The following is a 23,781-nucleotide window of genomic DNA, read 5'->3' as shown; positions in this document are numbered from 1 at the left end:
GTTTGTCCTATTTACTACAACCTCCCCACCTTCTCCATGTCAGCAAACATTTATCAGATTCTGTGATATTACACTGATCATACATGGAGATGCCAGCGCTTCATTTTGTGGTGACAGCAACACACAGCAGACGTTTGAGCACATTCAAACTTTTATTTAAACATGAAGTGGAAAAGCTTTAGTGCCTGACAGGAATAAAATATAAAACTCATCAGATGTTTGACAGAAACATCTGCACGTGACTGGAGCTTCAGATGAATAAAAACACAGAAACACAGGAAACACAGAGAGAGACTGACAGCAAATATTTACAGATCTGCCCGCCCTACCAGTGAGGCTACACCGGTCCACATGGAGACACAACTTTAAACCTTTTCATGTGGTCAAAACTGAAAGTTAAAGTTAAAAAATAAAAAAAAACATCTCCATGTAGATGCAGCCTGCGTCTGTAAGAGGTCAAAGGTCAGGTTAGTGATGTCATCGCCCCGTGGCTGGTGGATGTTATCTGCCTGTAGTGCAGTGAAGAGTGGAGTGTCTTTACTGTAGGAAGTGTGAGGAGGATATATAGATATATTTGAGTTTAGTGATATTAAATAAGAGATAAAGTAGATAAGCATACATGTGTAAATATAAAATGAGGAGTAAAAACCTTCCCAGGTGAAGGTCAAAGGTCAAACCTCTCCTGCCTGTTGACACCAGTCTGACCAGCATGAACCAACACATCACAGGACCGAGAGGTCCTACTCATCAACCCAATGTACCCACAGTACCCACTTTTTTTTTTATGGTACTTTTGGATACTGCAAACCCGCTCCCAAAGCTGCCAGCACTGATCCTGGGACAGATTTTAATTGGCATTTCCCTTTAAAGTCGTTTGAAATCCCCAAAAGAAGCGGGACAGTGAAGAGAACGGGGTTAGAAAACCTCCTCATCAGAGTGTTAGTGCTAATATGAGCAGAGATAGGAGTGCAGGAAGACGCTTCACTCTGCACAGTGCAGAGGGAAATATATGCAGAGATAGGAGTGTTAAAAAGACCCGTCACTCTGTTCATTTTTTGAAGAACTTCTTGTTGAGGAGGAAGATGAGGAGATTGACGTTGACCTTCGCCTTGTCAAACATCTTCATCACCGCCACGCCCTCGTATTGCAGCTGCAGCAGGTCCTACACACACACACACACACACACACACACACACACACACACACACACAGTTACTTCAGCTCCACACTGATCAACATCATCCTTGTAGAAACAGTTAACAAAATATAAAATGACAGAAATTTCAGTCAAACTGGTTTGACTCAGCTTCATCTTCCTCAGATGTACAGCATTTAATATTCATATGATTTAATTTTATATCACCAAATATTTTTATCATTTAATATTCATATGGTTTCTTATGCAGATTGTTGTTGATGATTCAGTGTGGTATGGCAGACACATGTGAACTACTAATGACTTATTACTAATAACTTTAACTGTCTCACTGCCACTGTGGGGGAGGGGAGGAGCCTGAAATTATTATTAGCAGTATTGTTTAAATCACATGTGGGGAAAATAAAATAAATAAGATACAAACGGGCCAGATGCAGCAACATTTTCTTCAAGATTTCTCTTATATTTTCTCTTAATTTTCTGTCGAGAGAAAAAATTAGACAAGTCAACTCGGGATGCATCCAGATCTGAACAAATAACAAAAATAAGAAGAAATTTGTCTGTAATATCGGCTTCCTGTGCATGGCCCCGTGTTTTTATTTCCCACCGCAGCCAGAGGTTCACGTGGGGCCAAATCCTGTGACGCAGCCGCAGCTTTTACTGAGGAACAGTAAAACCCACGGGTGTGGTTTCTCTGCTGGCTGGTTTCTCCGCTGAGCTGCTGCAGGTCCTGACGAGCTTTGACAGGTGTGCTCTGTCAGGTTGCTATGGTTACAAGTTGGGCAGCGGACGAATTCAGAAAGGAGAAATGCAACTTGAGCCGAACTGCATGTGCAATATACCGTTTTAACACACACGTGCTGGCCAATCAGAGAAGAGTATTCAACCAGATTTGAGCGGCACCTCGTATTATTATTGTTGTTGTTTTTATGGTTTTACAGAATAAGGGGAAAGTAAAGTTATATTTGTCTCAAGTTTTTTTTTAACTGATCCAATCTGTGACTAAAAAAATGTGATTTCTCCCAGTGTTTACCTGGTATTTGAGGGGGAATTGCTCCATGTCGACACCCAGGAAGCGAGCTTTGACATGGAAACTCCCTCTTTCCTGTCCAGGAACGATGTCAAAGATGACGTTCTTAAACCTGGAAGAGAGACGAAGAGAAGAGAAGAGAAGAGAAGAGAAGAGCCTTTAGGATAGGCGCTCACAGTTTTCAAGTTTCACTGGATTTAAACAGAAGAAACCTGATCCAGCCTCACTGATCTCACCTTTAAAGACCCCCTAAAGAGGCATTTTAAAAATTGTAAAAATGCTCTGCTATGACTATATGGCATCATCAGGGTATATGCAGGAATCTTGAAGTTAATTTTAATACCTTTTTAAGACTTTTTCAAGACCGTTTCAATATTTTTTAATACCTCACTGCACAACAACGGAGTACTTTTTACCAGGGATCTTTTGTAGCACAGAGGAGATATGTTGCTCAAACACTCGGTATGTAGTGTTAGTGCATGTTCATGAGTTGTAGAACATAATAAATTATCTTGAAGTAGATGCTAAATTATTATTTGTTTTAAAAATGTAAATTAATTATCAAACGGACCTAACAATTGAACTACCATGAGCAGTAGTATGCCTGTGTGAATGAGCAGTAGCCTAGTATGCATGTGATAACACAGATTGAAAAATAAGCCAAAGTGATACCTCTTCTCTGAATAGACAAGCTAAGCCAGTGTGCCGCTGTTAGCCAGTGAAAATAGCGCAGAGTGGCACCTCTTCGCTTTGTTACACAATCTATGTCAGTGCGCTGCTGTAGCTGGAGAGTTTCTCTGCCTTTTGGACTCGTGCGGTGCCGGTGCAGGTGTTGTAATGTTTTTTCTTGGTGGTGCAGGTGCAGGTGAAACGACTGGAGGGGTTGTGCCACCCAGATTTGCTTCCCTCCATGTAATTCTCCCCAGACATACGTTCATATTCCACACAAAACAGCATTTCATTCAAATTATGTCAAATTCCGCGTTAAAAATAGATTCCTTTTTATTTGGCTAACTCCGTGATTCCGTCCTAGTTAAGTTGAATGCATGGATTCATGTCACATTTCGGTGCGTTCGTAATATGCACTGGGAGCGCCAGAGCGTACTTTGTGATTCTGAATTTCCACCCACCCGCTCGCTCTGGCGCTCTCAGAAACAATTTATTAACGCACCCACACTAGCCTAGTTTTCTATGTACCTGTTCATCTTTGTTTTGTTTTTTAATAAAAGTGAATAAATTCACACACTTTTACGATGTGTTTAGGACTCAAACTCTTGGACAGCTAATTCAGAAAAAATACTTTCAAAATTTAAGACTTTATAAAGTCGTGATAAGACTTTTTAAGGGTCTTAATTTTCCCAAAATTGATTTATCACCTTTTAATACTTTTCAAGACCCTGCGGATACCCTGATCATGATCATTTTAAGTAAACTTTCCTTGTAATTTTTTATGTTGTTTCTTCAAAGTTTGGATCCGAACGTTTGGTGGAACTCAGAAATCAGCTGATCAAAGAGACTTGGTACTTATGATAATAATTATGATAATTATAAAGAGGCTACAGCCTGAAACAGCACTGTGCTGGTCACAAATACAGCTTGGTAGTGGCTTGATTCATTTCTAAACTGACTGGACAGAATGTCTGGGTGTGCCAATCTGATCCCATCACTCGCTAATAACCGTGTGGACAGTCTGACTTTAAGATCTGATTTGAGAATCAAACCTCAGTGAACTGTGTGGTTACAGCATCACACTGCTCTGTGTGTATGTGTGTGTGTGTGTGTGTGTGTGTGTGTGTACGTGCACTCACTGTGTGACAGGCAGGTCCTCTATCTCCAGCAGCACTCCCTTCTCCAGCAGCCGGGCGGCGCTGTAGGTCAGAGTGGGCGGCTTCCTCTTCCCTTTGCTCTCTGCCGTCTTCTTATTGGTCGCCTTGCTGCAGGATGTGACCAATCACAACAAGGAGATCTGTCACCGCTCAGCGTTCACAAAACGATTTTGACGCATGTGTGTATGTGTGTGTGTGTGCGCGCACCTGGTGAGGCTGTCCAGACAGGAAGTGATGTAATGTCTGTAGAAGTCGATCTGCTCGCTGTGGAAGCTGCTCTTGGCCTGGAGGCTGCCGAGCGTCTGACGGAGCTTAACAAGCTCCGCCCCCCGGCGCTGACGATGCAGCCGCTGGTAACGGATGTCCTGTTGGGGGAAGGGGGGCGGGGTCAGAATGTACTTACTATGAGAGTGTGTGTGTGTGTGTGTGTGTGTGCGTGTGCGCGTGCTCACACACCTTGGCAATCATCTGCAGGATCTGTGTGTCGGAGTGGGCGGGGCTCAGGACGCCCATCCCCTCCAGGCGCCGCAGGCTCCTCACGATCTTCCTCTTCTTCTCCTCCAGACTCAGGTTGCCGTCGGCGACCAGCGACTGGTTCCTCTTCATCTTATCTGGCGTGCGAGCGTCCTGCCGGGCGCGCCGCTGCATGAGCCAATCATGCTGCGCCTCCTGGTTCCACAGGGGCGGGGTTTGAACAGGAAGTGGGTCAGCTGAGTCACCTGTGTGTGTGTGTGTGTGTGTGTGTGTGTGTGTGTGTGTGTGTATTGTGAATGTGTGTGTGAGTGTGTGTACCTGGTGGTGTGAGGTCGATGCCCTCAGCACCTCGCTCAGCGTGTCGCCCGGCTGAGTCCGGATCACATCGATGATCAGCTGCTTTGTGCTGCAACACACACACACACACACACACACACACACACACACACACACACACACACACAGTTGATTGAGCAGCGATATGAGTATAAACTAGTATTCTCAAAGTACTCTGCTCTCTGAAACACGTCACGTTTGAGCTGAACAGGTGCGGCTGACAGGCTGACAGGTACCTGAGCAGCAGTCCTCTGGCGTCCTGCTGCTCGTCTGAGTCCCTGAACATGTCGAACTTGCTGGTGAGCGTCAGAGAAACCTCCGTCTTACTGGCCTCTGATCCGGGATCTGCCGCTGCGTCTCCTGGAACACAAAACACCGTGTCACACATCGCCACGGCAGCTAGAGATCAGCGGCTTGTCTCCTCGTTACAGTTTCCACACAAGTCACATGAGAAAAGGGATTTAAGACAGGAAGGATCCATAATACTACTGCTGTACTGTTGTGGTAGTACTATTGTAGCAGTAGTGGTACTGGCAGTAATAGTAGTGGTAGTAGTAGTAGTAGTGGTAGTGGCAGTAGTAGTAGCAGTAGAAGTTGTGGTAGTAGCAGTAGTAATAGTAGTAGTAGTAGTAGTAGTTGTGGTAGTAGTAGTAGTACTAGTAGTAGTGGCTGTGGTAATAGGAGTGGTAGGAGTAGTACATGAAGTAGTAGTAGTGGTAATAGTAGTAGTAGTAGTAGTTGTGATAATAGTAGTAGCAGTAGTAGTAGTAGTAGTAGTGGTAGTAGTATTAGTAGCAGTAGTAGTAGTTGTGGTGGTAGTAGTAGTAGTAGTGGTTGTGGTAGTACTAGTAGTAGTAGTTGTGGTAGTAGTAGTAGTAGTAGTTGTGGTAGTAGTAGTAGTAGTTATAGTAGTAGTAGTAGTAGTAGTAGTAGCAGTAGTAGTAGTAGTAGTTGTGGTAGAACTATGGCAGTAGTAGTTGTAGTAGTAGTGGTTGTGGTAGTACTATGGCAGTAGTAGTAGTAGTAGTAGTAGTAGTGGTAGTAGTAGTAGTAGTGGTAGTAGTAGTAGTATTGCTCTGGCTGAGTGCGTACCCAGCAGCTCATGCAATACTAATAGTAGTAGTAGTAGTAGTAGTAGTAGTAGTAGTAGTAGCAGCATTGCTGTGGCTGAGTGTGTACCCAGCAGCTCGTGCAGTAGTAGTAGTAGTAGTAGTAGTAGTAGTAGTAGTAGTAGTAGTGCGTACCCAGCAGCTCGTGCAATAGTAGTAGTAGTAGTAGTAGTGGTGCGTACCCAGCAGCACGTGCAGTAGCAGTAGTAGTAGTAGTAGCAGTAGCAGTAGCAGTAGTAGCAGTTGTAGTAGTGCGTACCCAGCAGCTCGTGCAGTAGTAGCAGTAGCAGTAGCAGTAGTAGTAGTAGTAGTAGTGCATACCCAGCAGCTCGTGCAGTAGCAGTAGTAGTAGTAGTAGTAGCAGTAGTAGTAGCAGTAGTAGTGCGTACCCAGCAGCTCGTGCAGTAGTAGTAGTAGTAGTAGTAGTGGTAGTAGTGCGTACCCAGCAGCTCGTGCAGTAGTAGTAGTAGTAGTGGTAGTAGTGCGTACCCAGCAGCTCGTGCAGTAGTAGTAGTAGTAGTAGTAGTGCGTACCCAGCAGCTCGTGCAGTAGTAGTAGTAGTAGTAGTAGTAGTGCGTACCCAGCAGCTCGTGCAGTAGTAGTAGTAGCAGTAGTAGCAGTAGTAGAAGTGTGTACCCAGCAGCTCGTGCAGTAGTAGTAGTAGTAGTAGTAGTAGTGGTAGCAGTAGAGTGCGTACCCAGCAGCTCGTGCAGTAGTAGTAGTAGCAGTAGAGTGCGTACCCAGCAGCTCGTGCAGTAGTAGTAATAGTAGTAGTAGCAGTAGTAGTGGTGCGTACCCAGCAGCTCGTGCAGTAGTAGTAGTAGTAGTAGTAGTAGTAGTAGTAGTAGCAGTAGTAGTAGTAGTGGTGCGTACCCAGCAGCTCGTGCAGTAGTAGTAGTAGTAGTAGTAGTAGTAGTAGTAGCAGTAGTAGTGGTGCGTACCCAGCAGCTCGTGCAGTAGTAGTAGTAGTAGTAGTAGTGCGTACCCAGCAGCTCGTGCAGTAGTAGTAGTAGTAGTAGTAGTAGTGCGTACCCAGCAGCTCGTGCAGTAGTAGTAGTAGCAGTAGTAGCAGTAGTAGAAGTGTGTACCCAGCAGCTCGTGCAGTAGTAGTAGTAGTAGTAGTAGTGGTAGCAGTAGAGTGCGTACCCAGCAGCTCGTGCAGTAGTAGTAGTAGCAGTAGAGTGCGTACCCAGCAGCTCGTGCAGTAGTAGTAATAGTAGTAGTAGCAGTAGTAGTGGTGCGTACCCAGCAGCTCGTGCAGTAGTAGTAGTAGTAGTAGTAGTAGTAGTAGTAGTAGCAGTAGTAGTAGTAGTGGTGCGTACCCAGCAGCTCGTGCAGTAGTAGTAGTAGTAGTAGTAGTAGTAGTAGTAGTAGCAGTAGTAGTGGTGCGTACCCAGCAGCTCGTGCAGTAGTAGTAGTAGTAGTAGTAGTGCGTACCCAGCAGCTCGTGCAGTAGTAGTAGTAGCAGTAGTAGTAGTAGTAGAAGTGCGTACCCAGCAGCTCGTGCAGTAGTAGTAGTAGTAGTAGTAGTGCGTACCCAGCAGCTCGTGCAGTAGTAGTAGTAGTAGTAGTAGTAGTAGTGGTAGCAGTAGAGTGCGTACCCAGCAGCTCGTGCAGTAGTAGTAGTAGTAGCAGTAGAGTGCGTACCCAGCAGCTCGTGCAGTAGTACTAGTAGTAGTAGTAGTAGCAGTAGTAGTGGTGCGTACCCAGCAGCTCGTGCAGTAGTAGTAGTAGTAGTAGTAGTAGCAGTAGTAGTGGTGCGTACCCAGCAGCTCGTGCAGTAGTAGTAGTAGTGCGTACCCAGCAGTACCCAGCAGCTCATGCAGTAGTAGTAGTAGTAGTGCGTACCCAGCAGCTCGTGCAGTAGTAGTAGTAGTAGTAGTAGTAGTAGCAGTAGTAGTAGCAGTAGAGTGCGTACCCAGCAGCTCGTGCAGTAGTAGTAGTAGTAGTAGTAGCAGTAGAGTGCGTACCCAGCAGCTCGTGCAGTACTAATAGTAGTAGTAGTAGTAGTAGTAGTGCGTACCCAGCAGCTCGTGCAGTAGTAGTAGTAGTAGTAGTAGTAGTAGTAGCAGTAGAGTGCATACCCAGCAGCTCGTGCAGTAGTAGTAGTAGTAGTAGTAGCAGTAGTAGTAGCAGTAGAGTGCGTACCCAGCAGTTCGTGCAGTAGTAGTAGTGGTAGTAGTAGTGCGTACCCAGCAGCTCGTGCAGTAGTAGTAGTAGTAGTAGTAGCAGTAGAGTGCGTACCCAGTAGCTCGTGAAGGCCGGGGGCTCGGCCCAGGTCGCTCAGCAGGAGCCTCAGTGGGTCTGAAGGGTCCGGGCACAAAACGTCCTGATGCTCCAGCAGCAGCTGCACAGCAGACAGACTGATCAGTGATCAATACCGGCCGACACAGCCGAGCATCAGACTGCCAGCACACAACCTGAATTTGATTAACCCCTGCTATAAATGTGTTTGCAGCTGATCTGTAATCTGTAATCTGTAATCTGTAATGTGGATCAGGCCCACACAGATCCACACATGCAGACCTTGTGTGTGTTGAGCAGCTCGCTGATGGAGATGTAGATGACGGGTCTGTTGACGATGACCAGCTCAGAGTATTCATCCATGTCGAAACGCTCCTCTGGCTCCGGCACATCACACACGGCGCGCAGGAACTTCCTGTCAGACATACACACACACACATATACAGTATATTTTAAAAAATCAATAACAATCATCAACATCAACCCGGCATGTGCGGAGCCTGAACGGTGCTGCCCGCTGACCTGAACTTGGCGTGTGTTTGGCTGATGTAGTCGTTGAGGGCTCGGAGGTGGTAACCGTCGCCATGGAAATGCTTGTTGGCAGCGGCGTGCTGCAGCATGCGGGCGATGGAGCCGAGGACGCGGCGTTGCTCCGGCAACAAGGTGGAACCGGCGGAGAAGTCGACCACGTCGAAGCCATCCGGAGCCACGACGGCCGGGTTCATGTAGCGATAGTAGACCAGATTCCCTACGATCTGAAGAGACAGGAACACTGTGACACCTGGAGCAAGGCACCACGGGGTTGGTGGTTCAACGCCCCACAGACCAGCTGAGCCGGGATCACAAGCAAGTGTACACAGCTGATTGTTGGGACGCACACACATGTTGGGACGAAATGACTGATTATCAATTTTTTGTTAATATGCATGTGAATATTAGAAATAGATCTCAGTAAACTGCAGTGCATTATAACAGCAGCACTAACTATGAGCTCAATGCCAAACACAGAACTGAATGAACACCTCTGTTACTGAGGCAAAAAGAAAACCTGGGCATTACAGGCAGCAGGAAAGGAAACTTTATGGCACAACAGTTGCACTGGATTGGATTACACTGTACAGGTGGAGCTGATAAAATGGCCACTGAGCGTATGGCAGTCAGTGGGGCTAAATGCTATAAACTGATCAGTCTATTTGATTCCAGATATTGATCAGTAACTGGACTGTTCCTGTCCATATTTCTGCTGCAGACAGGATCATTTTCATTTTCAGCTTTGCCCTCTGGTTCAAGTCCCTCTTTACCACGACAGTCTGGAGCAGCGACCACATGACTACCGCCGCAGCCGTAACCCCGACCTGCCCGTCGCTCCCCTGCTCCGTTTCACGCTCAGATGTAAACGAGACCCTGAGATGCCTGAACTCCTGCACCTGAGGCAGGAACTCAGAGGGCATATGGTCCCAACAGAGAACCACAGCCTCTCTGGCTTGTGTGAGCCAAGGAGCAAATGGTCCAGACAACACAGCTCCCATGTAGGTATCGGTGTGTACTGATAATTACAGGGTGGCCCCTAGAGCTCAGCTGGGTATTAGGATGCTGGGTCACCTTGTAGAGCTCGTCCTCGCTGGCTGCAGGGAACTTGGCCTTCAGAGCATCTCGCAGCACCTTGGCGGTGTAGCGTAATCCATACCTGGATAAAAACACATCAGCTATCAGATATCGTTCACCTCTACAACTCGAAGGTCTTCTGGTGTTCTGATACTCAGGTGTTCACATGTTCAGGTGTTTACGTACGGCAGCTTGTGCAGGTTGGAGGTGATGGCGTTGAGGACTCGGTCGGTCAGGTTCTTCAGGTTGACGATGGCGATGTCGAGGCGGCGCTGCACCTCAGGGTGGGACAGAGCCTCCTCAGGACTCACCTCGTAGGGCAGAGAGCTGCCAGACAAACACCAAACAACCAATCAGCTAAAAGAACCTAACTGAGCACTGCCAGGCCGGGTCAGCTTCACAGCGGGCACACTCAAAGCCGGAATAACCGGGATAGTGCCGGTATGTGCCGTGCGGGCGCTGAAATGGGCCATGGCCAGCTATCGAGCAATGTGAACAAAGGAAAACATTTCAAAAGCCGAACCTCAGCTGAACATTATAATTTTCCAAGATCTCGCTAATATTTCCAGGACATTTGATCAGTTTTCAAATTTTCCTGTTTTTTTCCATGACTGGAAAACTAGCCTCCAGATTTCCCAGGAAGCGTAGAAATCCTGAAACTGCAACTTTACTGATTTTAAATCAGCTGTTTGCTTTTTTCTCCCCAACATGCTGTCCTTGTTGTACTGTATTGTGTGTGTGTGTGTGTGTGTGTGTGTGTGTGTGTGTGTGTGTTTGTGTGTGTTTGTGTGTGTGCGCACGCAGACCTCTTGTGTCCGGTCTGGCTCTCTGTCTGGTTGATCCAGCTCTTGTAGACCTCCAGCGGGTCGGTCCGGATGCTGAGGCTGCGGTCCAGCAGGATGTCCTGCAGGGCGGGGCCCAGCGCCCCCCGCAGGGCGTTCTGCCCGCGGGCGTGACGGTAGAAACTCACCAGCATCTTGATGACTGTCGGGTTCCCGGTGACGACATCCTGCGGCCGCTGCACCTTCTGCCTGACTCCCAAACAGAGAGAAGACAGTCACTGACCCGCCTTGCCTACTGTCACCTCTAATAAAACTTTCACAAAGGTCAATAAACTTCGATCAGATGAACGTGTCGAAAAATCTGCAAAACAACAGGATCAGTTGCTCAGATTCTCCAGAGAAAAATTAAATTACGAGGAACAGAAAAAGAAATAAGAAATATATAAATATGTGCATTAGAAATATGGACAATGTTGGACATTTGTGCATCGATTAAAAAACAGCAACACTTCAGTTGTAATTCAGATGTTTATTTCTAAATGTTTATAATTCCAATTAAAGAACTTGTCAATCATCCTTCATTAGGATAAATTCTGTATTTGTTCTGTAATGAGTAGTAAAGCACTATCTTACATTCAGCATGAGTAAATTAATAAACTATTTATATTTGATGGGAATTACTTATTAAAATTTGTGAAAAGAATCAACATTATATATTCATATATTATATATTTAGCATTAAGAATACCAGCGTGCCACGTCTGTGGAGAAACAACTCAGAAAACTCAGACGCTGATCATGTTGGATTCCATTGCATCATTAATGTGATTTACCCACCAAAATAAAGCACTGACCTGAGTGTGTGTGTGTGTGTGTGTGTGTGTGCACCTGATCTCGTGTCGCAGCGCCTCAGTGAACAGCTGCAGCAGCAGGAAGGCCTCCCTGCAGTCGGAGCCGTAGTTAAACACACTGAACACCAACATCTCCATGAAGCTGGTGGAGCGACTCTGAGGCATCAGGAAGATCAGCTGGGCCAGGTACAGGGGCTGGGTCTGACACACACACACACACACACACACACACACACACACACACACTTATATGTTAAGATGTTCCTTATCCCTGGTCAGTGGTTTTCAGGAGTCCTTAGCAAAATGAAGAATCGTTTAATTTCACTTTAAATTTAAATGATTGATCACAAACATTTCAACACAATATCACTGATCTGACCTTTAAATAATTTTAATCATCAGCAATATATTTTTCTTGTCATTTAAAAACAATATTCTCATTAATTTGTTAATTCTCAGGTCATTTCTTGCTAGTTTGCTTTCCCCCAGAAAAGAAAACAAGTGAATCTTCCGGAAACAAAAGAGATAATTAGCAAATTAGCAAAAAAGTTACTGGAATCAGTAAAGAATAGCCAAAAAATTAGTAAAAAAAAAAAAAAAAAAAAGGTTGAAGAGTGTTACCTGCAGCAGGTAGAACAGGTGCTGGTAGGCCTCCAGCCGCTCTCGTCGCTCCTTGCTCAGAGCCTTCAGGCCTTTGCTCCTCTCCAGGTTCATCATGCCGGAGAGCTGCTCCTTGTTCTTCTTCGTCAGTTTCTTACAGTGAGAGACCGCCTCCTGATAACCACAGAGATACTCGTTAACACCGCCCCGCCTCCTGATAATCACAGAGATACTCGTTAACACCTCCCGCCTCCTGATAACCACAGAGACACTCGTTAACACCGTCCCGCCTCCTGATAACCACAGAGATACTCGTTAACACCTCCCGCCTCCTGATAACCAAAGATGTTTGTTAACACAGCCCCGCCTCCTGATAACCAGAGATGCTCGTTAACACCGCCCCGCCTCCTGATAACCAGAGAGATACTCGTTAACACCGCCCCGCCTCCTGATAACCAGAGATGCTCGTTAACACAGCCCCGCCTCCTGATAACCAGAGATACTCGTTAACACCGTCCCGCCTCCTGATAACCAGAGATACTCGTTAACACCGTCCTGCCTCCTGATAACCAGAGATTCTCGTTAACACCTCCCACCTCCTGATAACCAGAGATACTCGTTAACACCGCCCCCCCCTCCTTATAACCAGAGATGTTTGTTAACACCTCCTGCCTCCTGATAATCACAGGTATGCCCGTTAACACCGCCCCGCCTCCTAATAACCAGAGATACTCGTTAACACCGCCCCGCCTCCTGATAACCAGAGATACTCGTTAACACCTCCCCGCCTCCTGATAACCAGAGAGATACTCGTTAACACTGTCCCGCCTCCTGATAACCACAGGTATGCTCGTTAACACCTCCCGCCTCCTGATAACCAGAGATACTCGTTAACACCTCCCCGCCTCCTGATAACCAGAGAGATACTCGTTAACACCTCCCGCCTCCTGACAACCAGCAAACCACTACAGATTAATCCTAACACTAACGAGGCAGATTTACCTAACGAAGCTGACTAACCCTAACGTGAGTGGGTTCTCTGGTAAATAGGTGATCTTCGGAGTTACCTGCAGCGTGGCGCGGTTGCGGACCAGCAGGCCGATCTTCAGGTCCATCAGGTCGAGGTCCGCCTCCAGCTGCTGGTTGGCCCGGATGCTCCTCACCACCTCCTCCCTGAGACGCAGAAGCTCCGCCTCCTGCCGGATGTCGGCGTCGCCCAAATCCAACAGGTGGACGAACTTCCTGACCACTGACAGGGGCGGCGTGGTGGAGTGGACTGAGGCAGGAAGGGGAGGGGCTTATTAGTTTTCAGTTCAAGTGGTTCTCCTTCAGCCAATCACCTGCAGCATCTTGTTAGTGACCTCACCCAACATCCTGTACTCCTCTCGTGCCCGGTTGGCTCTGAAGAAAGCCTGGATCCTTATGATGGCGCCCACCTGTGGATTTGGAATTTGAAATGAAGGTTCACATGAGAAGAACTTGCGGCGTTTCGTGTCGCTCTGTGTGGCGCGGTTCATTTCTCACCATGAAAACATTTTTTACACATTCTAAAATTAATCAAGGGCTTAAAATGTTTAAATGAAACGTGGACGGGAGGAAGACGAAGACTCACGTTTCGTCGGAAGAAGTTCAGGCGAGCTCGGTACTTTCTCCTCGCCAGCCACATCTTCACGAAGGCCTGGATCTGTCACAGCGACAGGAAACACATCAGACACCTGAGAGACGCCTGCTTCCTCTACACTCTCGATAGATTTGTTATGTGCAGGGTTAGCGTTAGGTTAGATTGATCAACTAATCATTTTCTCTAAAAACTGTTAAAAATAATGATTGACACCCATTTCAAATGATCAGAGCCAAATGCAATATTTTAAAATTGGTTAGTTTAGTCTGACAAGCAGCCAAAAATCACCAAGTGCAGGTTAACGTTTGCATCTGGCAACTGATCAGTAAACTGACTTGATCTCGTATTGAAATGATCAACTGATGATCAAAATCAACATCAATCAATTTTCTGTTGTTCGACAAATCAGTTAATTGACTAACTTCTTCTGCACTTGCTGATGACATCCACTGTGTGTGTGTGTGTGTGTGTGTGTGTGTGTGTTCTTACCTTCACCACACTTCTCCAGTTCTGGTAGAGGAACTGCAGTCTCCGTCTGTACGCCCTCTGCTGGACAAACCTTCTCCAATGGGACTACACACACACACACACACACACACACACACACACACAATAATAATAATAATTTTAACTTCCTCACTGCTGTTCCTCTGTATCACTAAATAGGAAGGAGAGAGAGATATAAATTAATATCACCCCAGGGATGCGGGGGGGGGGGGGTTAGTATGTATGTAGTGTTAGTGTATATCTATGAGTTGTAGAACATAATAAATTATCTTGAAGGAGTGGATGTTTACCAGTAAGCGTGACTCCAGACATTTTTTAATTTAATTTTTTAACAATATGTTAAATTATTATTTGTTTTAAAAATGTAAATTACTTATCAAACACACCTAACAATTCAACTACCAATGAATGAGCAGTAGTATGCATGTGATAACACAGATTGAATATGAAAAATAAGCCGAAGTGATACCTCTTCTCTGAATAGACAAGCTAAGCCAGTGTGCAGCTATTAGCCAGTGAAAATAGAGCGGAGTGGCAACTCTTCACTTTGTTAGACAATCTATGTCAGTGCGCTGCTGTAGCTGGAAAGTTTCTTTGCTTTTTGGCTAGTGCTGTGCCGGTGCAGTTCTTATTATGTCAAATTCCGCGTTAAAAATAGATTGTTTTATTTGGCTAATTCCGCGATTCTGTCCGCAATTCTGTGATCGATAAGTAGACCCCCCCTAAAAAAAGCTCATCGGATCTGCACGATTCACATAAGTCACCCAAATGGCCACGAAAAAAGCGAGTTGCGCTTTTCGGCGCGCTGTTTGCATCCCTGTATCACCCTTCATATTCAGGAGGGGTGATTTTAACTTAAATGTGATAAGATAATGTGATAAGAAAACTGCCTTTCCTTTGGCTTCACACGTTAAAACACGATTAATCTAGCGATTATTTTTTTGATTAATTAATTAATCTATCTTGTTTGCTCTTTATGAAGTTATTTCAGTGTGCGGGGGTTAATTTTTGTCTTCACTGAGATGTTCCTGTCCTGCTACAGCCACACACGTTTAGAGAGTCTCTGATTTAAACATTACAGTGATACAAGGAAGGAAAATCAAATCAGACAGAAATTGTGATGTAAAAAGTTCGTTTGACACACACCTGGATGGTGATGATGGCGGGGATCTGGGTCTGGAGGAAGCGGCGTCGAGCTTCCAGCTTCCGCCGGACCAGGAAACCTCGACTGCGAGCCTGAAGCCGCACCAGCAGAGCCTCGCTGCTGCGCCACTGCAGGCTGCGACAGAACGAGCCCGACACGCCGCTGACCACCTCCTGCAGGGGGAGGAGCCTCACATTACTACTGACCTGCTGCAGGGGGAGGAGCCTCCTGCAGGGGGATGGGCCTCACATTACTACTGACCCGCTGCAGGGGGAGGAGCCTCCTGCAGGGGGAGGAGCTTCACGTTACTACTGACCTGCTGCAGGGGGAGGAGCCTCACATTACTACTGACCCGCTGCAGGGGGAGGAGCCTCACATTACTACTGACCCGCTGCAGGGGGAGGAGCCTCACATTACTACTGACCTGCTGCAGGGGGAGGAGCCTCACATTACTACTGACCCGCTGCAGGGGGAGGAGCCTCCTGCAGGGGGGGGAGCTTCACGTTACTACTGACCTGCTGCAGGGGGAGGAGCCTCACATTACTACTGACCCGCTGCAGGGGGAGGAGCCTCACATTACTACTGACCCGCTGCAGGGGGAGGAGCCTCACATTACTACTGACCCGCTGCAGGGGGAGGAGCCTCCTGCAGGGGGAGGAGCCTCACACCACTAGCTACAGTAACCTGCAGGTAGTGGTGATCCTTGTGTGTGGTTCAGCTCAGCTGAGGTTAAAATTAAGAATAAAACAGGAAAAATCCCGTGGAAAACTAATTCTCCAGAGTTCTGCCTACAGAAAACAGGCCAGGGTCAACGTGAGGTTGACCTTTGACCCCGGCCCCCAGACTGACCTGGATCTCCTGCCGGTCGAGGAAGACGCTGTTGTGGACGAAGGCCGGCGGGCGCTCCCAGCTGCCCTCCAGTTTAGACAGGTTGAAGAAGTAGGACGTCCCGTCCTCCTGCCGGACCCGGACCCACGGACTCCTGTTATCTCCTGACACACACACACACACACACACACACACACACACACATTACACTCTCTTCATCTGTGTTTAGCTGACAGGTGAGAGAGAACAAGAGAGAGCGAGAAAGAGAGAGAGAGAGAGAGAGAGAGAGAGAGAGAGAGCTGACCTCGCTCGGCCTTGGCTCTGAGGAGCGCGCTCAGTTCGCTCTGGTAGTCTGAGGCGCAGTCGGACATCAGGCTCTGCAGCGCCACCTCTGGCAGAGAGAGGACTCTGAGGGTCTGCTGCATCCGGCCCTCCTTCACTGCCTGGGTCACCGCCGCCAGGGCCAGGGACACTGCACGCACGCACACACACACACACACACACACACACACACACACACACACACACACACACACACACACACACACACACACACACACACACACACACACACACACTCATTAAGACAGTAACATTACAAGACCCACATTAACAATCAGCATCATAATTATTTAATTATTGGTGACCCGCCAGAGAAACATCCTGTCAGAGGTCAGAGGTCAGAGGTCAGGAGGGGTTCAGGGTCAAAGTGCTGACTCACACTTCAGAGCCCTCTGGCTCTGCTGATTGGCTCGCTTCACTCCCTCCTGGATGTCAGCCAACCACAGCTCAGCTCCCGGGTCTCTGCTCACCTGATTGGATTATTAAAGGAACGATGAAGATAAAACACAAAGAAACAATAAATAATCACATGAATAACTTTAGAAAGGCTTTTCTTAAACTAAAAACCAGCACAACTTTCAATTTTACAATTTTATAACAGCTCCGGCTCTGAAACGTGTCATGCTGCGTTCATGGACCAGCCCTCGGCCCAGCTCTCGGTACCTCGGCTTTGTGCCTCTGGGCTCGGCTCAGCAGGTCGTGGTAGCGGCGAGCGTTGGCGGGGAGAACGTCCTCCAGGCCACTAGAGGGCAGCAGCAGGACGGCCAGCAGCCGCTGAGGGTCCCCCAGGCTCAGAGCCTCGTTGATCAGCCCGATGGTCCTGATCTCTGCAGGAGGGTCAGTGTGTTACTCTGCTGCATGTCTCCTTTAGATTCATGAAGTGTCTCTCTGTGTGTGTGTGTGTGTGTGTGTGTGTGTGTGTGTCTGTGTGTGTGTGTGTGTGTGTGTGTGCATACGTTGATGCTCTTCCTGCACAACACCGTTGACGGAGTTGATTCCAGCCTGCAGCTGATTCCAAGTCAGCAGATCTCTGCCTGCCTGCCGCTTCACATCACACAGCGCCTCGAAGTACCTGACACACACACACACACACACACACACACACAGTTACATGTTAAAATATGTCTATAGATACAGATAGATATATGTCTATATGTGTAGATGCAGACAGACAGGTGTGTGAGCAGACAGACAGACGGGTGTGTGAGCCGACAGACAGACGGGTGTGTGAGCAGACAGACAGACAGGTGCATGAGCAGACAGACGGGTGTGTGAGCAGACAGACAGGTGTGAGCAGACAGACAGACAGGTGTGTGAGCAGACAGACAGGTGCGTGAGCAGAAAGACGGGTGTGTGAGCAGACAGACAGGTGTGAGCAGACAGACAGGTGTGTGAGCAGACAGACAGACAGGTGCATGAGCAGACAGACGGGTGCGTGAGCAGACAGACAGGTGTGTGAGCAGACAGACAGGTGTGAGCAGACAGACAGACAGGTGTGTGAGCAGACAGACAGGTGTGTGAGCAGACAGACGGGTGCGTGAGCAGACAGACGGGTGTGTGAGCAGACAGACAGGTGTGAGCAGACAGACAGACAGGTGTGTGAGCAGACAGACAGGTGTGTGAGCAGACAGACAGACAGGTGTGTGAGCAGACAGACAGGTGTGTGAGCAGACAGACAGACAGGTGTGTGAGCAGACAGACAGACGGGTGTGTGAGCAAACAGACAGACAGGTGTGTGAGCAGACAGACAGACAGGTGTGTGAGCAGACAGACAGACGGGTGTGTGAGCAGACAGACAGACAGGTGTGTGAGCAGACAGACAGGTGTGTGAGCAGACAGACAGGTGCGTGAGTAGACAGATGGGTGTGTGAGCAGACAGGCGGGTGTGAGAGCAGACAGACAGGTGTGTGAGCAGACAGACAGGTGTGTGTGAGCAGACAGACAGATGGGTGTGTGAGCAGACAGACGGGTGTGAGAGCAGACAGACAGGTGCGTGAGCAGACAGACAGGTGTGTGAGCCGACAGACAGACAGGTGTGAGAGCCGACAGACAGACAGGTGTGTGAGCAGACAGACAGGTGTGTGAGCCGACAGACAGACAGGTGTGAGCAGACAGACAGACAGGTGTGTGAGCAGACAGACAGGTGTGTGAGCAGACAGACAGGTGTGAGCAGACAGACAGGTGTGAGCAGACAGACAGACAGGTGTGTGAGCAGACAGACAGACAGGTGTGAGCCGACAGATAGACAGGTGTGTGAGCCGACAGACAGACAGGTGTGAGCAGACAGACAGACAGGTGTGTGAGCAGACAGACAGGTGTGTGAGCAGACAGACGGGTGCGTGAGCAGACAGACAGGTGTGTGAGCAGACAGACAGACGGGTGTGTGAGCCGACAGATAGACAGGTGTGTGAGCCGACAGACAGACGGGTGTGTGAGCAGACAGACAGACGGGTGTGTGAGCAGACAGACAGACAGGTGTGTGAGCAGACAGACAGGTGTGTGAGCAGACAGACAGGTGCGTGAGTAGACAGATGGGTGTGTGAGCAGACAGGCGGGTGTGAGAGCAGACAGACAGGTGTGTGAGCAGACAGACAGGTGTGTGTGAGCAGACAGACAGATGGGTGTGTGAGCAGACAGACGGGTGTGAGAGCAGACAGACAGGTGCGTGAGCAGACAGACAGGTGTGTGAGCCGACAGACAGACAGGTGTGAGAGCCGACAGACAGACAGGTGTGTGAGCAGACAGACAGGTGTGTGAGCCGACAGACAGACAGGTGTGAGCAGACAGACAGACAGGTGTGTGAGCAGACAGACAGGTGTGTGAGCAGACAGACAGGTGTGAGCAGACAGACAGGTGTGAGCAGACAGACAGACAGGTGTGTGAGCAGACAGACAGACAGGTGTGAGCCGACAGATAGACAGGTGTGTGAGCCGACAGACAGACAGGTGTGTGAGCAGACAGACAGACGGGTGTGTGAGCAGACAGACAGACAGGTGTGTGAGCAGACAGACAGGTGTGTGAGCAGACAGACAGGTGCGTGAGTAGACAGATGGGTGTGTGAGCAGACAGGCGGGTGTGAGAGCAGACAGACAGGTGTGTGAGCAGACAGACAGGTGTGTGTGAGCAGACAGACAGATGGGTGTGTGAGCAGACAGACGGGTGTGAGAGCAGACAGACAGGTGCGTGAGCAGACAGACAGGTGTGTGAGCCGACAGACAGACAGGTGTGAGAGCCGACAGACAGACAGGTGTGTGAGCAGACAGACAGGTGTGTGAGCCGACAGACAGACAGGTGTGAGCAGACAGACAGACAGGTGTGTGAGCAGACAGACAGGTGTGTGAGCAGACAGACAGGTGTGAGCAGACAGACAGGTGTGAGCAGACAGACAGACAGGTGTGTGAGCAGACAGACAGACAGGTGTGAGCCGACAGATAGACAGGTGTGTGAGCCGACAGACAGACAGGTGTGAGCAGACAGACAGACAGGTGTGTGAGCAGACAGACAGGTGTGTGAGCAGACAGACGGGTGCGTGAGCAGACAGACAGGTGTGTGAGCAGACAGACAGACAGGTGTGTGAGCCGACAGATAGACAGGTGTGTGAGCCGACAGACAGACAGGTGTGAGCAGACAGACAGACAGGTGTGTGAGCAGACAGACAGGTGTGTGAGCAGACAGACGGGTGCGTGAGCAGACAGACGGGTGCGTGAGCAGACAGACAGGTGTGTGAGCAGACAGACAGGTGCGTGAGCAGACAGACAGGTGTGAGAGCAGACAGACAGACGGGTGTGTGAGCAGACAGACAAGTGTGTGTGAGCAGACAGACGGGCGTGTGAGCAGACAGACAGGTGTTGTTCTGACCTCTCCAGCAGGCCGATGTCGATGTCCGTCAGCCCTGCAGATGAACTGACCAATGAGGAGCTGAACGTCTCCTGATGCCCCGCCTCCAACGCTTGGTTGATAAGGGCAACAGCCGAGAGCATCTCCACGGCAACAAACAGCTCCTCCTGCTGCAGCGCCCCCTGGTGTGGAGTTCAGATCTTTTTTATTTAAAGGCCAAAAACACGACAGACTTTCCAAAAAGAAATTAAAATAAAGAAAGTCAATTCATAAGAAAAGGAAGTGACAGGTCAAAGTCACATACAATCCATAGACTGCATCATTCAGAATAAATAAAAAAAACTTTCTATGGGCCTCACTTGACCAGTTTATTGATCTGTTAACTGATCAGTTTATTGATAAATCAGACTGATATCTGCCTGCAGCTCCATGTCCTCCATCTCTAATTTAGAAAACATTTGTCATTTTGTCTCTATGTTTCTATTTTAATTTTACATTTGCAACATTAAATATTTCAAAATGAGATTTACTGCACTGGTAGTTTTCTTTTTTAAATTTATTTAGTTTTTAGTTTGTAATTTCAAAATGTAAAAATATTGAATAGCAGAAGCTTCAGATAAACAAAAATCCTGGAGTCAGTATCAAACATAAAAACACATCAGTGGAGCTGGACTAGAGGGCGGAGCCTCAGTGGGCGCTGGCCCCGCCCCCTGCGTACCTGCGGCGTGCGGCGCTGCAGCAGCAGCAGCTCGCTCTGGTAGAGCGCCGCGGCGAAGGGGAAGACGTCCGGAAGCTGCAGCTCACGGCTCATCAGGCAGCCGAGCGTCTGCCGGGCGTCGCCTCGCCGCAACGCCTCGTTCAGCCGCCGCACCGCCTCCTGCACTGCACACACACACACACACACACACACACACACACACACACACACACACACAATGGGCTGTCTGCTGACACAGGAAGTGACCTGTGAGTTTTGATGTAAACAGGAAGTGACCTACTGTCCCTGCTGCTCTGTGCGTCCTGGTTGGCGGCGGCGACGCCCTCCTGGAGCTCGTCCGGCTCCAGCGGGTCGACGGAGCCCAGGTCCTGTCAGAGGTCAGAGGTCAGAGGCTCTGTGTGTGTGTGCCTGTGTGCATGTGAGTGTGTGTGTGTGTGTACCAGGGCTTTCTGCTGGCGGTCGGCTGCCAGCTGGTCCAGGTACCAGGGGCCGTTGTCGGTACGGAGGCCCCTGAGGGCCAAACAGGGCAGCTGCAGCGCTGAGAGCAGAGCGAGCTCGTCCCCGCCGTCCAGAGCCTCGTCCACCTGCTCCACTGCCGAGCGCACTGACACACACACACACGCACACACACACACACACACACACACACACACACACACACACACACACACACGCACACACACACACACACACACACACACACACTATATTATAGTCAAATTGTTTTTCCATCACCATCAAAAACACTGGAACCTCTTCAGTTTCTCTGATAGACCAGCAGCATCCTGAGGGTCCCTGCAGGTTCCTGAGGGTTCCTGCAGGTTCCAGAGGGTCCCTGCAGGTTCCTGAGGGTCCCTGCAGGTTCCTGAGGGTCCCTGCAGGTTCCAGAGGGTCCCTGCAGGTTCCAGAGGGTCCCTGCAGGTTCCTGAGGGTCCCTGCAGGTTCCTGAGGGTCCCTGCAGGTTCCTGAGAGTCCCTGCAGGTTCCAGAGGGTTCCTGCAGGTTCCTGAGAGTCCCTGCAGGTTCCAGAGGGTCCCTGCAGGTTCCAGAGGGTTCCTGCAGGTTCCAGAGGGTCCCTGCAGGTTCCTGAGGGTCCCTGCAGGTTCCTGAGGGTCCCTGCAGGTTCTCACCGTTAACGATGTTGATGTTGTCTTGAATCTCTTTCTGAGTCAGATACTCCTCGTAAATGTCCTTCTCGTCGGAGCCGGCGGCCTGCAGAGGAAACGAGACGCCATCAGAGGACAGACCTCAGCCCTGAGACCAGCCACTCTTTAAGCGCTGTGATTGGCTGAGACAACAGACACGGATCTGACATGGATCTGACCAATCAGAGCGCAGCATGAGAGCGAGCCCCACCCTGCCGGCTGCCAGCTGCGCCTTGCGTCTCCTGGCGTGCTGCAGCAGCTCCTGGTACACGCCCACCAGCGCCTCCTGCAGGGCGCTCAGCCGCGCGTTGGGGTTCCTCAGGGCGGCGGCGGTGACCTCCACGTGACCTCTGTCCACCGCCTCGTTGATGGCGATCACGGCCGCGTGGACTGATGGGAGGACGGAGGGAGAGGAGTGAGTGTGATGTCATCAGCCGCATCATACAGACAAAACCTCAGACCTTCATGTTAGTCCAGTCATTTTCTGAAAAAACCTCAAGAGAAGCAAACTCAACTGATTCTGTATCCTCAGTTTGTCCTGAGTGAAGGGAAAAAGTTTTGAAAATCACCTATTTATGACCATATAATACCAAAAAACACTGTTTTTAACACACAGGGGAAAGGGCTTCAACATTTTACTTTCAGATATCACTATAAAAATTCACAAGTTGATTACACACACAAAGACAAGAAAAAAAGTCAATTACAAGTTCTTTGAATTATTCTGTTTACACATGCATATCACACATTATCTGATCTGATATGCGCTAATTGGAATAAATGCCAGAACAGATATTTAAACAGTGAATTAAAAGGTGACCATATATATATAGTAACCCTTTAATTCACTGTGATATAGTAACGTTTTAATTCAAGGTTAAAATATCACAGTGAATTAATACACTGTTTAAATATCTGTAGTATGGTCATATAGAGGTGATTTTCAAAACTTTCCACCAATGGGATTTCTTGGGACTTTTTTCCCCTCACTCAGGACAAACTGAGGATACAGAATCAGCTGACTTTGCTTCTCTTGAGGTTTGTCCTGGGTTGACCCCAATTTTGGCCTAAAATTACTGGACTATGTTTGTATCTCACTCACAGTGCAGGATACGACAGGACGAGGGCTTAACACTAATTTGAAATTTAAGTGCAGTAACAGTGAAAATTGAGCATTCTTCAAAAAACAGCATAACACCACCAACTGGCCACAGAAAATGCATTTACCTCACAAAATACTTTATTGATCAGAACAGACCGATCGGCGTCTCAGGCTGACCCCTAACTTTGGATTTGATATCTTCCTTATCGTTGCCTTTTGAGATATTAATGTCACGCATGTTCATATCTTGATAATGACATATCGTTCCACCCTGGTCTGACTCAGGGCATGGAGCCTAATAAGACTTCAGGGGGTTTGAACTGTAGACATTTAGAAAGAAAACAAACTGTGCAATTAAATGCTTGTCAAAGGTTCATGACTGGATTTTGATTCACCTGCACGATGCATCTCGATGTATCGCATCCTCACTTTTCTATATTACTGCACACAGCCACCGTGTTTCATCAGTTAATACAAACAGTCTCAAATTAATATTTGTTGAGAAAGTGCTTTAAAAGTCAGACT

At 48.4% G+C, this 23,781-nt stretch overlaps 1 protein-coding gene and 1 long non-coding RNA gene across 2 annotated transcripts in view; one reads left to right on the top strand and one right to left on the bottom strand.

Annotated features, from left to right (window-relative positions):
- Window positions 1-139: 139 nt before the first annotated feature.
- iqgap3 (IQ motif containing GTPase activating protein 3) overlaps window positions 140-23,781 on the bottom strand; it is a 27,404-nt gene continuing 3,762 nt past the window's right edge. Inside the window, exons 8-38 of the mRNA XM_030072813.1 lie at window positions 22,366-22,544; window positions 22,140-22,221; window positions 21,451-21,614; window positions 21,291-21,378; window positions 21,011-21,174; window positions 20,314-20,474; window positions 17,412-17,527; window positions 17,119-17,282; window positions 16,835-16,925; window positions 16,418-16,585; window positions 16,135-16,277; window positions 15,288-15,458; window positions 14,124-14,207; window positions 13,626-13,697; window positions 13,380-13,449; window positions 13,081-13,289; window positions 12,035-12,187; window positions 11,451-11,614; window positions 10,587-10,811; window positions 9,967-10,107; window positions 9,778-9,862; window positions 8,698-8,930; window positions 8,458-8,590; window positions 8,176-8,278; window positions 5,059-5,182; window positions 4,805-4,892; window positions 4,469-4,681; window positions 4,220-4,377; window positions 3,995-4,120; window positions 2,190-2,298; window positions 140-1,162 (exon numbers count right to left, since the gene is read on the bottom strand). Coding sequence (XP_029928673.1) covers window positions 1,049-1,162; window positions 2,190-2,298; window positions 3,995-4,120; window positions 4,220-4,377; window positions 4,469-4,681; window positions 4,805-4,892; window positions 5,059-5,182; window positions 8,176-8,278; window positions 8,458-8,590; window positions 8,698-8,930; window positions 9,778-9,862; window positions 9,967-10,107; window positions 10,587-10,811; window positions 11,451-11,614; window positions 12,035-12,187; window positions 13,081-13,289; window positions 13,380-13,449; window positions 13,626-13,697; window positions 14,124-14,207; window positions 15,288-15,458; window positions 16,135-16,277; window positions 16,418-16,585; window positions 16,835-16,925; window positions 17,119-17,282; window positions 17,412-17,527; window positions 20,314-20,474; window positions 21,011-21,174; window positions 21,291-21,378; window positions 21,451-21,614; window positions 22,140-22,221; window positions 22,366-22,544 — 4,295 coding nt within the window. The 3' untranslated portion in view covers window positions 140-1,048. The remainder of the gene's footprint in view (window positions 1,163-2,189; window positions 2,299-3,994; window positions 4,121-4,219; window positions 4,378-4,468; window positions 4,682-4,804; window positions 4,893-5,058; window positions 5,183-8,175; window positions 8,279-8,457; window positions 8,591-8,697; window positions 8,931-9,777; window positions 9,863-9,966; window positions 10,108-10,586; window positions 10,812-11,450; window positions 11,615-12,034; window positions 12,188-13,080; window positions 13,290-13,379; window positions 13,450-13,625; window positions 13,698-14,123; window positions 14,208-15,287; window positions 15,459-16,134; window positions 16,278-16,417; window positions 16,586-16,834; window positions 16,926-17,118; window positions 17,283-17,411; window positions 17,528-20,313; window positions 20,475-21,010; window positions 21,175-21,290; window positions 21,379-21,450; window positions 21,615-22,139; window positions 22,222-22,365; window positions 22,545-23,781) is intronic.
- On the top strand, window positions 2,861-14,776 carry LOC115374112 (uncharacterized). Its single transcript, XR_003929595.1, has 3 exons — window positions 2,861-2,896; window positions 9,889-9,893; window positions 14,723-14,776. It is a non-coding gene; the product is annotated as an uncharacterized LOC115374112 (long non-coding RNA).

This window comes from Myripristis murdjan, chromosome 16 (assembly GCF_902150065.1).
Source record: "Myripristis murdjan chromosome 16, fMyrMur1.1, whole genome shotgun sequence".
Taxonomy (NCBI): domain Eukaryota; kingdom Metazoa; phylum Chordata; class Actinopteri; order Holocentriformes; family Holocentridae; genus Myripristis; species Myripristis murdjan.
Note: the sequence above shows the minus strand (reverse complement) of the source record. Positions and strands in the feature narration are given on the sequence as shown.